Below are 17,130 nucleotides of genomic sequence, written 5' to 3'. Positions count from 1 at the left end.
ACGAGAGAAGTTGGTACAGGGTGGAGATAGCCTGCTCAGAAAAGTAGTGGTGGCTGGGAATGATGTATGGTGGGACAGCCATTGCCAAAAGATTTTTAGAGCTGTATATAATGATAGCTTTTTTAAGGCCAGCAAAGTTTCAACTGCCCCAGTCAGGACCAAGGCTCAAGGGTGAGATGGGCCAAACTTACATTATTTCTCTATTGTTTGGTTTTGAAGCTGAATGCTTCCCTGGAATGGTGTAGACAGGCTTGTTGATGATTGTGTTGGCGGTGGTGTTACAGCCCCCCTTTGAGGGGAGACAATTGGTCTTGTCACTTGGGAGACAATAGTAGAGGCTTAGACAATCAAAGCAGCAGAGGGAGCCTTAGGTATTTCTGTGGTTTTTTTGGTGTGTCACCTACTACAGTGTCACATACTACAGCTGTTTTTTTTGCTGGGGACTTGGTTATACACTAGTTGTTACTCACTTCAGGGACTGGTGGTACAGCATGCAAATGGCATGTGGAAAATGTCACGTCATGGAGATTCAATGGGTCTGTTATTGTGTGCACATTGATTTGTAGCAGACCACCTTGTGACTATAGGCTGCTTGATGCAGCTCTGAATCCGTGGCTTCCACACCTTCTGCTGGCTATCAAGGGCTTTGTGACCACCACTTCCTCCTTCAAACTATCCTCTGAACTTCCTCTGAACCATGTTGGGTATAGGACATCATCATCACGACTCAGATCTTCTTCCACCAATCCCTCACTGCTGCCCTCATTCTCTGCATTGCAGAAATCTACAGAAATTGGCACTTTGGTTTCATCATTATCATGGTAGATGTCCTAATCCTCCAACCTATCCTCATCTTCCAAGTTGTTAGGCATCTGGGAACACTGTACGTCACACTGCCTCAAAAAAGGGCATTTAATTGAAATTTCTAGCTGCCTCTTCTCCTGCAAACAGTGCTGGTCGGGTTCAATCATTGCTACCCATACCGTCTCCTTAAATGAACAACAATTTTATTTATTTATTTTAAGATATTTATTTTTCTATTTCGCCACAACGGCACCACCAGAGAGATAGGGATTTGCCCCACAGGGACAGGAAACCTGAGCATTAAAAGAGACTCCTCCTCCCCTTCCTCAGTTGGTTTCCTGTCCCTGGAAGGAGACCTGAGCACGCCAGGGTGAAGGATAATATTGATTGCCCCCTTTTAACCTTGCTGGGCTCAGTTTTCCAGCCTTAGGGAACTTTCCATGGGTCCTCCTGGAATTAAGGGACTTGCTGTCTCAGTGACCAGTTTACTATCCAGGGGTCAGGGCCCTCCACCTGATGGCCTGGTTATTGAATGGATGATTTTGAGGCAAAATTTATGAAAAGAGGTCTTGAAAAGGGTCTAAAACGCTTCGGCCTCCTAATTATAAGTTTCTTTTCTAGGTGATCCTGGCTTGTCAAGATTAGAGAAGGACACTGTTAGAATCAACATTAAGAGGAGCCAAGGTAAGTATTCGTAGTTTAATATGTATACCAGCTAGTGGTAGCTAGTGTGAGATTTCTTTTAAGGGGTTAAAATTGGATTTGTATCAATGGAAAGAAAAACTTTTTAACTAAACTTTGCACTTTAAAGAAAGATAACCTAAAACAATGGAAGAATAAATATTACATTGTTATGACAATTACTCTGCATTGATTTTTTTCAGTGAGTTATATAAGGTGAATACTGTCACCACTTTCACAAAGTAAGCACACTTATGGATTAAAGGTTGTCCGAGATTAGACGAAAATCTCATTGTTGCCCGGGGGGGAGGTTTGTCCGGCCCCCGGCCACCACAATATTTTTGTCTAATCTCGGACAACCCCTTTAAGGGTTGAAAATGATCTGTAAATAAACATCTGTTAATGCATTCTTCCAAAGTTTGGACAATTCATGAACCGTAACTCTCAGGCCGTGTTGTGTTTGCGTTTACATTTGCAATAAAGGGATCCTGTCAATACAAGCCTTTTTGGCTCCCCCATGTCCCCATAGAGAATAGTATAGTTATAACCAAACAGTTTTTTGTAGTAAAAATGTTTTTTTTTTACCAAAAAAAGGATGAATTAGATCAAAGTGTAAATGTATTTTATACTGAGACCAGTTCCTTTCCCCATGAGCGTGGCCATTGAGGAGCGTTTACTCCCTCCCCACCCTCTGGAAACCACTCCATCATGCGTCATTTTCAAATATAAGAAAAGCTTCCATCTCACGCATAGCTCCTTCCGCCATTGTGCATGTGCCACTCTATGCTTGGGGTTGCTAGGCAGTAAGGCGGGTACGCAACTAGCTACAGAATTGCATACCTCCCGGCGCCTCACTGCCTAGCAACCCCAAGCTTTTATTGGCGCAAACGCAGATTGATGCAGAGGCCAGGTGTGGCTCCGCTTCATCTGTGCATGTCCGGCTATAGATGCCAACAGATGCTGACGCAGGCAGAAGAATTGCCTTAAGCAGTCAGCAGAAGAGAAAATGGGAAAATGGTTTCCCGTGGTTGAGGGAACCGCTCCTCGATAGCCACACCAATGGGTTAAGAGACTAGATTCAGCATACAATACAGGTACACTTTGAACTTGTTTTCCTTTTTTTCTGTTTTTGGTAAAAGCCATTTTTTACCAAAAACTGTTTGGGTATGTCTATACTATTGTGTTTAATGTTACCTTCCAATTTTCAAAATATGTTTTTTTTCTGTGAGATGCCAAGTTGTTAGCAATGTGACTGTTGTTTTGCACAGAAATTAAATGAATTAGTGCACAGGCTGAGGAGTTGGTGATTTACACAAACTGTTGCTGGTCTTATGCCTATGCCTAGTACTCCCAGGCCCTATGCTAAGTATAATTCACTGTATTAGTTTTAGCTATTCCTAGAGTGTCCATTAAACAAGTGTCCTCTTAGCAGAGATCTGCACCAACTACCTCTGGGATATTCTCAAAGTCATGTATGCTTGAATGGATGCTCGGCTGCACTCTAACACAAATAAATCGCTAATCCCCTGCTACTCTGTTGTTTTTAAGCTGTCTGGTCAAGTTGTTTTCTTTTCTTCTTTGTGTCTTTGACACCCAAAAAATAACTAAAACACAGATTCACTCAATCACTGACTGCGGAAGTGACTTTTCTCAATCAGGAAATGCTAAGAAGAAAAGACTAAAGTAGTCAACCAGGGCAATGAAATATTAAATCTTCCTGGTGTTTCTAAAACGTATTATACGGGGCATTGTCTCATTTAACTGTAAACTGCATTCCCAATTCTGTATCCACAACTAAATTTGCTTGTAAAACAAGCAAAAGCTTACATGTATGTATATAACCCACCTTATACCAAAAATTAAGCAACTACAATGATTTGCATTTTTTGAAGTGTTATCTTTACACCAAGCTTGAAACAGTTATCTTATGTAAGGACAAGTAACTTTCTCAAATTTGAAACTACTGTACCCTACTGTAAAAAAAAAAATAATTAAAATTCCTCATGGACATTATTGTACAGACGCAGGGTACTGCTCTATTCTTTCAGCTAAAGAGCCTGCCGATCATTGGTCTGATGTGCTGTAAAAGTGCACCCAATATGGAAACCTATATTATTTCTAAGTGGTAAATAAACCACCCCAACTGTACGTGTAACTAGCTTGGCAGTATCACTCATTTGTATGGATAAATGTGTCTTAACAAGGGTTTAATGTTTACAGTGAACCCTCCAAACAAGACAAAGATAAATATGTCTCTGTCAGAAACCTCATGTTAGTCACATATTAAAATAATAGTAACCAAATAGCAGACAACAATACACTCTGTAATATACTTTATTAAGAAAATGTGTTGCAGTGTCATTTTTCCTCTGCCTTTTTTTCCTTATTTAAGCAGTTTGTGTAAATCAGCTTATTTTGATGTTGTGTATGGGACTTTTGTTAAACTGCTCATGGTAGGAGAAAGAAGAAGAAGAAAAAAGGCAATGGTAGCTGATTTAAGGAAGTATATTGCAAAGTTTACAATTATCTCCTGCTCTATTCTTTTCTATCCTTTAAATATGCAAACACAGCAAAACTATTGTAAATCGTCTCTATCACTACCACTTAAAACCATCAGCTGCAACTAATCACATGACATGCCATATACAGGCAGTCCCCGGGTTACATACAAGATAGGGTCTGTAGGTTTGTTCTTAAGTTGAATTTGTATGTAAGTCGGAACTGTATACTTTATCATTGTAACCCCAGCCAAATTCTTTTTGGTCTCTATGACAATTGGATTTTAAAAATGTTGGATTGTCATTAGAACCAGGATTAACAATAAAGCTTCATTGTAGTCACCTGTGATAACTGTTATAGCTGTTTATTGTAGCCTAAGGCTAAAGTACAGTAAATTACTAGCATCCAGAGGTCCGTTTGTAACTAGGGGTCGTATGTAAGTCAGGTGTTCTTAAGTAGGGGACCGCCTGTATAGCATTGGATGTAGCTTATCTTTTTCTTTCAGTCTGAATTCAGCACTTTCAGAACACAAATATCAGCAATATACAAGCCTGTATTACATTACTATGCAATGATCTGTCAATTGAATTATTAAAGGTAGTCTACTAACATAAAATTACCCCACAAGTAAACCAGTATTGTTTAGGGCCCTTAATATGCTTCCCAGAAATATGTTTCAAATTTCATAACAATCTGCCATTCTTGAACAAATTCTATATGAAACTTAGCTTCCTGGTGCACCAGGAGTAGGGCCGTGCCTACTGATGCACATATTTCTTCTTTGTACACCTTCTTTCTGCAAGGTATGTTTATTATTGTGTAAAGGGATAGTATGTGGTGCAGGGCAGTATTGAAAGAAGAAAACAAATGCTCCAACAAAGAAAGGAGGTATCCCACAAGTGACACTATCTACTGATGCATACCTCTTCTACATTATCCTAGAGACCTCAGTCCTTGTAATCATTGGGGATCTATGTGGTCAAACCACAAGTAACTTTGACTTTAAGTAACTTGCTCCAAATATAAGCATTAACCCCTTGAATGGCAGACCCACACTACATTAACTAAGAATTCTTCAAAAGTGTTATTGCAAAAGGCAATTTCTACCTTCATAGACAGGGTTGGCACTGGGCATACCTGTGCAAATGCCAGAGCTGCTGGGTGGACACACAAAAGGCTGCACATAAGGAATCCATGGGGGTGAGGGGGACTGAATCTAATGAAGCCATAGGGTGAGGGGGCTTTATATAAAATAACCTAGAGGGGGCTTGGTCATAAACTAGGGAATATTTTAGGGAACGGGAGACAGTTTTAGTTTCTGAATTTTTAATGCCACCATGTGCGTTCCCTGCCCAGGGGCCTACTGAAACCTGGAGCCAACCAAGTTCATAGATTGCATTCCATTTCTACTGTCCTCAAATACTTAAGTAAAACACTATGTATATTACAGAACTATTTTTCCAGATGACTTCTATTGCATTATAAAGATGTAGGAGTCATGCTAAGGCTCAGTGAGTACAGCACACTGAAAATAAGTGTAGGCTGAGGGTTCTTTTCATGGTTTGTCATTGGTTGGAAAGATATAGGTAAAGAGAGAGATCATATTCTTCTCATGCACTTCTTTGAATCGTGACTGCTCCTGGCTGCATGTTGTTGTGTACACAAATAACTGGCTAGTCCGCTTCACATTCAGGCACGACAGTATATTATACTTCTGGCAGCAGATCAGCAACAAATACAATCTGTTTGATTCACGGGAGATACTTTATTTGCAATGCTTGTTGCAGCTATTATTTTATTTCTGTGTTGGCCGGTTTTATTAGCGGTTTAGTCCACACAGCTCCTGTAACTAACAACACATTGGTTCCAACTATGTTTACAGGCTTTATATCCTAAAATATCCTTCTATTGCTTCTAACCATTTTCTAGTGAACATAAGTAGAAATGTTTGCACAGCTATTATTTCACGCAAACATCTTTAATTTTTCTACTGTTTAACTTTTTTTTGACCCTTGTGTGGGTAGGGAGGTATCACTGTCATGCAGAAATGATAGTGGATCTCTATTGTTACCATAATTTCACAAATAAGGGAAAGGTTGAGTAATAGATGTGGGTTATAATATTATATCAAAACTTAACTTTTATTGGTAGTTGCCATAAAAGTTTAACATTTTAAATATGGCACTTTATGGTACTTAAATATGGTATCTAATGAATGAAATATTACACATAAAAATAGAAATCTAAAAATCTCCACTTGCGAGATGGCTTATGTTGCACTATTATCTATTCCAATTACACTTACAACCTACATTAAAGGGAACATGTCATGAGGGGCCCTTTTTCAGGCTCCCCCATGTCCCCATAGAGAATAATGTGCGCATTGCCAAAGTGTTTTTATGATAAAAATGGGTTTTAGATGAAAGTTTACCCTCCTCTCTCCAGAGCAGTGTCTCGTGTCCCATGGTAGTGGCCAGTGGGAAGTGGTTTCCCCACCACCCTTGGGAAACTGCTCTGCGACTATTGCAAATAGGAGGGATATGGGCATTTTAAAATTTGAAATAGACGCATTTCCAGAGGGTGGGGGAGGGGAACCACTCCTCACTGGCCGCTCCCATGGGACACTCCTCTGCATGAGAGAAAGGTAAACTTTCATCCAGTTGTATTATAAAAACACTTTGGTAATGTGCACACTATTTTTAATGGTGACATTGGGAGCTAGAAAAAGGGCTACTGATTATAGGTGCCCTTTAAGAGTTAACAAGTGACACAGAAAGTTTGGTCAACCAGTACATCGGATTAAGCAAGATTTTCTTGAAGAAATATTTCATGGTGTGATTTGACTCCAACTTTCACCTGCTATTCTTGGTGTATAAGGGTGATAAGAGGGATCCATCTTATGTTATTCTTCTGCCTTGCCATAAGTCATCTCTCTTTTCTTAATTAGATTATGACCCCGATATGGGACTTACTCTAATGTGAGTGATTAGTATTTGTGCACAGAGCTGTACAATGTGTTTTCGCTATAGAAGATTATGCAGACTGTGCAGCAAGGCATTTTCCTAAAATCCAGAAATACTGCACCAGCCAAGATTTCAAAATCATTTTCTAACATTCAATAAAGAGAAAAATGCTGCTTTACAACAGAATCCAAGTTGGCAGGTATGGCAGGTATGCTGTAACTCATGGATCAAAAAATATAGTTTTTTTCCCTCTTACCGTGACTGGTGGAACGCCTTCATCTGAAAGACAAAACAATCATGATACACTTAGTTTTGTATGCTTTGCTGTTACAGAAATATTTGGTCTTTCTAAAAGTGATCTAAATAGAAGTATAACTTCAATGCAAAACATGTAATTTCTGAATTATAGTACTGGTCACCACGGACACCACATGGGACAAATTAAGCTTCAGGTTCCTAGTGCAACCATTAGCACCCCCTAACTATTATTTTTAAGAGAATAGTAATGGAGGAGATGCAGTGGCCTTGTGCTCTGCCATATCAGTTGATTTGTAGAACTTCTATTCATTCTTTGTCTATTTGACTTATTTGTGGTAAGACTAGAATGGTTTGCTTTGACAATGAATCATTATGACAGGATTATGTTGCCAGGGTTTTGATGCTGTCACAGCCTTCTGCTGTCTGGCCAAAAACTGAAACAGTGCTGGCAATTAATGAGAAAGTAGAACGGTGCCAGAATTACTGAGCACTATGTGGTCTCACTCTTTTGTCTACCTACAGACGTGATGACCCACTTTATTAGAGAAATAGTGTGATCTACATATAGATTTTATATGTATCATATAATATAGGATAATGTAAAACGGACCTGCATAATGTATAAATCTTGCTCTTCTGAAAATATTAGTCTTTGCTATATATAGTTATGTTCACCTGCAGATAATTACTGAATATCCAGATACAAAAAAAGGATTTTGCAGAATGCATTAGTTGGTTCACACATCATGTTTATAGTAATTGAAGCTATGCACATTGGTAGAGTTAATACAAATCATAACCCTGGTACCCAACAGAACCCATAAACTTACAATGGGTTACATTGGGTTTTGTTATGGTTTTTCTAGTTTTGAAGGGAAGAAAAAGCAATGCATGAAGTGTTATTTCTATCATCGAATCTTCAGAAGCGGTAGATGCAGAGACTATTAATACTGACTCTGATAGCATCAGCTCCATTTATTTCTGTGTTAAAAAATTATTGTTTTTTAGATTGTATTTTTTTTACAATAAAGAACATTAAATTGATGTAAAAATCTGACAAACTGATGAAACAACTAATTTCTTCAGCTTCAACTGTTCATTCTTTGAACTTTTTAGTTAAAAGTTATGAAAGTACATCTATTCCTTATATTATTTGTTACATTGTATCACAAACAAATGTGAAATTAACACCAAGGAATATGTGTATCATATCATATCCATTTTTAGATCCATAAATTAAGATAGAAATGTAAGAATAACAGATTTGTATGGACATAACCTAATGACTACCATTTGGACTATGGTTATATACTGATGAACATAAGTAAAGGTTGTACCTCAGCACAGTTTTTGAGTATGTGAGGATCTCCTTTTGTTTCAGTTGTTGTTGTGATGTTGTAGCTTTTATCTGCAGACTCTACATCTTCAGTATCATTTGTTTGGGGAGCATGGTCATCGGTTTTCACACAATCTTCTAGGTTTTGAGAGGCACAAGATGCATTGTCCTAAGGAGATGACAAGACCAGAGTAACTTTATGAAGTAATAAGTATGCTCTCTGAATAGTTACAAGAATAAACTAAGAAATTTACCGTGACACATTCTTCTTTGTGAATTGGAAACTTGGAGACATCAAAAACATCCTGTAATGATGTGTAGCTTCCTATAGTATTTTTTCTCAGCCTCCTTAGTGTCGGGGAAGTCGATATTCTGCCAGGTGCTTGTCTATCGAACTGGAATGGTGTACTGTAGTTTCCATCTGTCTCTAATAATACAAGTGGAGGGATATTGGCTTTTCTGTGTAATTTTTCTAATGGCCTCTTACTATTATCCAATATGAGCTCTTCATTTGTAAGAGTGGTTCTGTCATTTTTTAGGTTATTTAGAATTAGCTCATCACTCTGTGTATGTGAATCAGAAGGAGATGATAAGCTGACATCAAAAACATCCACATTGTTATCTTCATCTGTGCATTCTGTAATCATGTCTTCTTTGTCCATGTCTTGGAAACAAATCTGCACTGGCTCCAACATTTTTCTCACATATTTCTATATAAAGGGAAAATAACATACCATAAATAAAAATAGCAGATATTATATATATAATACCATAAATAATAATTCACTAATTTAAATAAACCCCCAAACATTTTCATAACATTAGAATGTTATAGAAAAATGTAGAATGATTTCAAAAATACCTTATTTCTGTCGATCATTTTTTTTTTTATGTGAAAGTCTCAATGTAATCTGTATGCTAAGTGGGTAGTTGGTGCATCAAGGTCATGTCCTCAGAACCCTAAAAACTCTCCATCAGATAACCAGGAAATCTGCCCTGTAAGAAGCATGGGGCAATATTTAGAGAAGTGAAGTGATTATGGTGGGAATAGTGGTGCGCTGTGTGCTGGGAATCTTACCTTGGTGCACCAACTATCTCATTAGTATATGGATTAAACTGGGAATATCTTGGATATGACATAACGGGCAGAATAATTTAGGCATGTTGGAAATCATACAGTATTTCTCTAAAACATGCTGCCAGCACATTCTAATGCTTGTTGGAGATGGTAGACTCCCACTAATGACAGATATCAGTTACAAGTTGGAACAATCACCCATGCCTAAAACAATGGATTGTTATAGGCAGTGTTATGGAACATATTAATCCTTTTTGAGCTTTGGAGAAATTGGACAAACATAATCTCAGCATATTGACATGAAAGAGTAGTTGTGTTTTTTTATTTTTATTAACATACCTGACTGATGTATGTATAACTATTTTTTTGTTGTAGCATCAAACAGACAAGTCTTAGTATATGTAATGAATGCCACATGCATCCTTTTTAGTAAAGTAAACATGGCCGTTGGAGTACCCATGTGTTCCCCATCTAAATATGTATAGTAATGATGACTGCTTATGTCACATAGCAGCCTTAATACACCTTCCTGAAAATAATACATCAATCTGCGGGTAGGTCACAGACAACATTTGTAGATACTTTTTAATGTAGGGTTCAACAGAAAGCCTAGTAAATGCTTTACTGCACAATATCTAGGGACAACATATAAATTGTATAAAATGAGTACAGGCAGTCCCCGGGTTACATACAAGATAGGGTCTGGAGGTTTGTTCTTAAGTTGAATTTGTATGTAAGTCGAAACTGTATATTTTATAATGGAAGTTCTAGACATTTTTTTTTTCTTTTGCCCCAGTGACAATTGGAGTTTCAAAATTTTTGGTGTAATTGGACCAAGAATTATCAATAAAGCTTCATTACAGACATCTTACAGCTGATCAGTGCAGTCTGGGGCTATAGTAAAGCTTCCAGAGAGCTTCACCAGAGGTCACAGTAGGCAGAGCGGTCCGTCTGTAACTATGGGTTGTCTGTAAGTCGGGTGTCCTTAAGTAGGGGACCGCCTGTATAGTGTAGATGTAAATTGGGAAAAAAAACCTAAATGAAAAAACTCAATATGCAGCTCAATATTACAGTATGTGGCCATGAACTTGCTGAATGCTTACCCACTGCCACTGATAGTAGGTACAGACAAACTAAAATAATTACAGCGTACAATAAGTCATAGGACATACAATAAAGGTGCCCATGGAAAATAATGTGAATAAATAACATTTTCCTTAATGGTGTGTCATTAAAGAATAAAAAAATATCTGTATCCTTATTTCTTTCAAGGGAACTTGTCACAAGGAAAATACTGGCAGCATGTTATAGAGCAGGAGCAGGAACCTGCTGTTTATTAAAACAACATGAAATTCATGTATTTTTATTTCATAATCATAATAAGACACACACAAAAATAAGTAATCACAGCAAGTATAATATCAGGAGAAAAACAGTAATTGTGGTCCAAAGCCACGACTAAAGCAGTAAGCACCTCTCGGGTACTGTCCTAGTCATTAGGATAATATATCCTCCATAATCTCTATTCAGATAAACCTAATGCTCTGGACATACATAATTAGACCAGTGTCTTACACATGGTGCTTGAACGGTATGGCAAATGGACACCCCAGTTCTTGTTTCGCCCACACTTCTTGTTTTTCATACAAGGTAGCGGTGACCCCAACATGTAGCAGTATACTGAGGATGTGGTATTTAATTATTTTTAGAGCGAGAAGTCTAGGAGGTTTTCAGCTACTCTTAGGTCTTTTTGCTGGTTAAGTTCATACCATGCTTCTGACATACAATTAACATGTCCATAGCCTGTAGCTAGCAAAACCCATGAGATACAGGCAGTCCTTGACTTAAGGACACCTGACTTACAGACAACTCCTAGTTATGGATGGCGGAAATTTACTGTACTGTTAATGGAATGGATAGCTGTAAGAGTTATCCAGGGTCTCTGTAATGAAGCGTTCTTGCTAACTAGAGATGAGCGAGCACTAAAATGCTCGGGTACTCGTTATTCGAGACGAACTTTTCCCGATGCTCGAGTGCTCGTCTCGAATAACGAGCCCCATTGAAGTCAATGGGAGACTCGAGCATTTTTCAAGGGGACCAAGGCTCTGCACAGGGAAGCTTGGCCAAACACCTGGGAACCTCAGAAAAGGATGGAAACACCACGGAAATGGACAGGAAACAGCAGGGGCAGCATGCATGGATGCCTCTGAGGCTGCTTAATCGCACCATTATGCCAAAATTATGGGCAACAGCATGGCCATGACAGAGTGACAGAATGAAGCTAGATAGCATCTAAAACATCCAATAATTGACCCTGACACTATAGGGGACGGCATGCAGAGGCAGCGGCAGCAGGCTAGAGAGTGTCATGGCGACATACCCTAAATGGACTCAGGCTTCAAACCAATGGGTGGCAGAGAGGAACCAAAGGAGGTGAGCAAGAAGCGCTCAAATAATATCGGTACATGATAAAAGTTTGCCAGTATATTTTGTGGATTACACAGCAGGGTGGCGACAAAGTTAACATGGAAGCCATGAAAACAACCCAAAATTCTGCCTGACACAGCTCGTTTGATAAGGGGACCATGTATGGAGGCAGTGAACTAGTAGTAGATTAAAGGTGCTGCAGTTAAAACTATGTTAGGTGGATCTTGGCATGGAGCTGGCGCTCCGCTGCCAGGCGAGCTTTCGCCAATCCAAGCCCGTGTCTCTAGGCTCCTCCCCAAACAGCACTTCTAAGAACCTTTTGTATAAGATCAAGTGTAGTAGCGTTCTTATAAGTTTGGGATATGGCGGGTGAGGGGAATGTAAACAGATGCGCAAGAAGCGCTGAAATAATATCCCTAAATGGTAAAAGTTTGCCAGTATATTTTGTGGATAACACAGCAGGGTGGCGACAAAGTTAACAACTTTGATGTGGAATCCATGAAAACAATCCAAATTTGTGCCTGACACACCTCGTTTGATAAGGGGACGATGTATGGAGGCAGCTATATGGACGACTTTTGGAGGTAGCAATGGAGACGTGTGGAGGCTGCTATGGAGACAATTTAATTTGGATAGTGCCTGTATGTGGCAGTCCAAAAAAGTTTTCAAACCAGAGGAGCAGGTAGGTGGCCCTCCAGAAAAATGGAATAGATTGAGTGCCTGTATGTGGCAGTCCAAAAAAGTTTTCAAACCAGAGGAGCAGGTAGGTGGCCCTCCAGAAAAATGAAATAGATTGAGTGCCTGTATGTGGCAGTCCAAAAAAGTTTTCAAACCAGAGGAGCAGGTAGGTGGCCCTCCAGAAAAATGAAATAGATTGAGTGCCTGTATGTGGCAGTCCAAAAAAGTTTTCAAACCAGAGGAGCAGGTAGGTGGCCCTCCAGAAAAATGAAATAGATTGAGTGCCTGTATGTGGCACTCCCAAAAATTGTTTAAAACAGAGGACCGGGTAGGTGGCCCTCCAGAAAAATTAAATGCATAAAGTACTATAGCTAGAGCCAGTGGGCCCTGTCAAAAAATAGCCAGTTTCCTCTGCTTTAGTGTACAAAGAGGAGGAGAAGGAGGAAAATGAGGAGGAGGAGGAGTGCATAAATTATTCAGGTTGAGCTTCCTTCACCTGGTGGAGATTGGAAATTATGAGAAATCCAGGCTTTATTCATCTTAATAAGCGTCAGCCTGTCAGCGCTGTCAGTCGACAGGCGTGTACGCTTATCGGTGATGATGCCACCAGCTGCACTGAAAACCCGCTCGGACAAGACGCTAGCGGCAGGGCAGGCAAGAACCTCCAAGGCGTACAGCGCCAGTTCGTGCCACATGTCCAGCTTTGAAACCCAGTAGTTGTAGGGAGCTGTGTGATCATTTAGGACGATGGTATGGTCAGCTACGTACTCCCTCACCATCTTTCTGTAAAGATCAGCCCTACTCTGCCGAGACTGGGGACAGGTGACAGTGTCTTGCTGGGGTGACATAAAGCTGGCAAAAGCCTTGTAAAGCGTACCCTTGCCAGTGCTGGACAAGCTGCCTGCTCGCCTACTCTCCCTCACTACTTGTCCCGCGGAACTACGCACTCTGCCGCTAGCGCTGTCAGAAGGGAAATACTGTTTCAGCTTGTGCACCAGGGCCTGCTGGTATTCATGCATTCTCACACTCCTTTCCTCTCCAGGGATGAGAGTGGAAAGATTTTGCTTGTACCGTGGGTCCAGGAGAGTGAATACCCAGTAATCGGTGCTGGAATAAATTCTTTGAACGCGAGGGTCACGGGATAGGCAGCCTAGCATGAAATCTGCCATATGCGCCAGAGTCCCAACGCGCAAGAATTCACTCCCCTCACTGGCCTGACTGTCCATTTCCTCCTCCTCCAACTCCGCCAACTCCTCTTCTTCTGCCCATACACGCTGAACAGTGAAGGTCTGAGCAATGCTCCCCTCTTGTGTCTCGCCAACATTCTCCTCCTCTTCCTCCTCATCCTCCTCCACCTCCTCCGATATGCGCTGAGAAACAGACCTGAGGGTGCTTTGGCTATCAACAAGGGAATCTTCTTCCCCCGTCTCTTGTGACGAGCGCAAAGCTTCCGACTTCATGCTGATCAGAGAGTTTTTCAACAGGCCAAGCAGCGGGATGGTGAGGCTGATGATGGCGGCATCGCCACTGACCATCTGTGTTGACTCCTCAAAGTTACTCAGCACCTGACAGATATCAGACATCCACGTCCACTCCTCATTGTAGACTTGAGGAAGCTGACTGACCTGACTACCAGTTCTGGTGGAAGTTGACATCTGGCAGTCTACAATTGCTCTGCGCTGCTGGTAAACTCTGGATAACATGGTTAATGTTGAATTCCACCTCGTGGGCACGTCGCACAACAGTCGGTGAGCGGGCAGTTGGAGGCGGCGCTGCGCTGCCCTGAGAGTGGCAGCATCTGTGCTGGACTTCCTGAAATGCGCACAGTTGCGGCGCACCTTTGTGAGCAAATCTGACAGATTGGGGTATGTCTTGAGGAAACGCTGAACTATCAGATTTAACACATGGGCCAGGCATGGCACATGTGTCAGTCTGCCGAGTTGCAGAGCCGCCACCAGGTTACGGCTGTTGTCACACACAACCATGCCTGGCTTCAGGTTCAGCGGTGCCAGCCACAGATCAGTCTGCGCCGTGATGCCCTGTAATAGTTCTTGGGCGGTGTGCCTTTTATCGCCTAGGCTCAGCAGTTTGAGCACCGCCTGCTGTCGCTTAGCGACGGCACTGCTGCTGTGCCTAGAGCTAGCGACTGATGGCGCCATGCCCACGGATGGTAGTTCGGAGGAGGAGGTGGAGGAGGGGTGGGAGGAGGAGGAGGCATAGTAGGCCTTTGAGACCTGGACCGAGGTAGGCCCCGCAATCCTCGGCGTCGGCAGTATATGACCAGCCCCAAGGTCAGACTCGGTCCCAGCCTCCACCAAGTTAACCCAATGTGCCGTCAGCGATATATAGTGGCCCTGCCCGGCAGCACTCGTCCACGTGTCCGTGGTCAGGTGGACCTTGTCAGAAACGGCGTTGGTCAGGGCACGGATGATGTTGTCTGACACGTGCTGGTGCAGGGCTGGGACGGCACATCGGGAAAAGTAGTGGCGACTGGGGACCGAATACCGAGGGGCGGCCGCCGCCATGAGGTTGCGAAAGGCCTCGGTCTCTACTAGCCTATAGGGCAGCATCTCCAGGCTAAGCAATCTGGAGATGTGGACATTAAGGGCTTGGGCGTGCGGGTGGGTTGCACTATATTTTCTTTTCCGCTCCAGCGTCTGGGGTATGGAGAGCTGAACGCTGGTGGATGCTGTGGAGGATCGTGGAGGCAACGATGGGGTTTTTGTGCCAGGGTCCTGGGCAGGGGGCTGACTATCAGCTGACACAGGGGAAGGAGCAGTGGTGTGCACGGCCGGAGGTGAACGGGCTTGGTGCCACTGATTCGGGTGTTTAGCATTCATATGCCTGCGCATACTGGTGGTAGTTAAGCTAGTAGTGGTGGAACCCCTGCTGATCCTGGTTTGGCAAAGGTTGCACACCACAGTCCGTCGGTCATCCGGTGTTTCCTTAAAGAACCTCCAGACTTCTGAAAATCTAGCCCTCGCCGCGGGAGCCCTCGCCACGGGAGCTTCACTACGTGACACATTTGGCGCTGATGCACCTGCTCTGGCCCTGCCTCTCCGTCTGGCCCCACCACTGCCTTTTCCAACCTGTTCTGCTATAGGACTCTCCTCCGTCTCAGAAGCACTGTGTTCACCCGGCCTCTCAACCCAGCTTGGGTCTGTCACCTCATCATCCTCCGATCCCTCAGTCTTCTCCCCCCTCGGACTTCCTGCCCTGACAACAACTTCACCACTGTCTGACAACCGTGTCTCCTCATTGTCGGACACCTCTTTACACACTTCTGCCACTACGTCAAGAAGGTCATCATCACCCACAAACTGCGACTGGTGGAAAACCTGGGCATCGGAAAATTGCTCAGCAGCAACCGGACAAGTGGTTTGTGACTGTGGGAAGGGTCCAGAAAACAGTTCCTCAGAGTATGCCGGTTCAAATGCCAAATTTTCCTGGGAGGGGGCAGACTGGGGGGGAGGAGGCTGAGGTGCAGGAGCTGGAGGAGTGCCGATTTCGGTGACATGGGTGGACTGCGTGGAAGACTGACTGGTGGACAAATTGCTCGAAGCATTGTCGGCAATCCACGACATCACCTGTTCGCACTGTTCTGGCCTCAACAGTGCTCTACCACGAGTCCCAGTAACTTCAGACATGAACCTAGGGAGTGTAGCTCTGCGGCGTTCCCCTGCTCCCTCATCAGCAGGTGGTGTCTCACCCCGCCCAGGACCACGGCCTCTGACCCCTGCAGTAGTTGGACGCCCACGTCCCCGCCCTCGTTCTCTACCCCTAGCCCTCGGGTTAAACATTTTGAAAATGAAAGTTATAACTTAAATTTTTTTTTTACTTTTTTTTTGTGTTTTTTAGTTTTTAAAACCAAACGATGCTATCCTATTGCTATGGCTATTTTCTAGCCAACTATGAAAGCACACTGCTATGCCAGATGAGATGACGCTGAGTTATGAAAAAATAAACGTAAAATAAAAAGTAAATGGCAGACTGTGCCTAATTGAAATCCAACCCCTAATAAATTATCCCACTTCGGTCTTTGCGATGGATATGTGCGTCACTAAGCGCTAAACACAGCGGTCGCAAGTCTCACTCCAAATTCCTCACAATTGGCTAGTATATGCACTGCAGCAAGGACAGCCACCAGCAGATCAACCAGAAATAAAATATATATAACGCTATTGTAGGCGTAAGTAAGCCGTTTGGATTCTCCTTTGGCTATTTTCTAGCCAAGTATGAAAGCACACTGATGAGATGACGCTGAGTTATGAAAAAATAAACGTAAAATAAAAAGGAAATGGCAGACTGTGCCTAATTGAAATCCAACCCCTAATAAATTTTCCCACTGCGGTCTTTGCGATGGATATGTGCGTCACTAAGCGCTAAACACAGCGGTCGCAAGTCTC

The 17,130-nt window shown here is 42.3% G+C and overlaps 1 protein-coding gene across 3 annotated transcripts in view; it reads right to left on the bottom strand.

Moving 5' to 3' along the window:
- The window catches only part of PLEKHG7 (pleckstrin homology and RhoGEF domain containing G7), a 59,105-nt gene that overhangs the window by 21,228 nt on the left and 20,747 nt on the right, over positions 1–17,130 (bottom strand). For all 3 annotated transcript variants that reach the window (XM_072146556.1, XM_072146555.1, XM_072146554.1), the window contains exons 2-4: positions 8,796–9,251; positions 8,543–8,710; positions 7,204–7,226 (exon numbers count right to left, since the gene is read on the bottom strand). In XM_072146556.1, the coding sequence (XP_072002657.1) occupies positions 7,204–7,226; positions 8,543–8,710; positions 8,796–9,236 (632 nt within the window). In that variant the 5' untranslated portion in view covers positions 9,237–9,251. The remainder of the gene's footprint in view (positions 1–7,203; positions 7,227–8,542; positions 8,711–8,795; positions 9,252–17,130) is intronic.

Source organism: Engystomops pustulosus, chromosome 4 (genome assembly GCF_040894005.1).
Source record: "Engystomops pustulosus chromosome 4, aEngPut4.maternal, whole genome shotgun sequence".
In the NCBI taxonomy this organism is placed as follows: Eukaryota; Metazoa; Chordata; class Amphibia; order Anura; family Leptodactylidae; genus Engystomops; species Engystomops pustulosus.
This window is presented reverse-complemented; position numbering and strand designations above follow the sequence as displayed.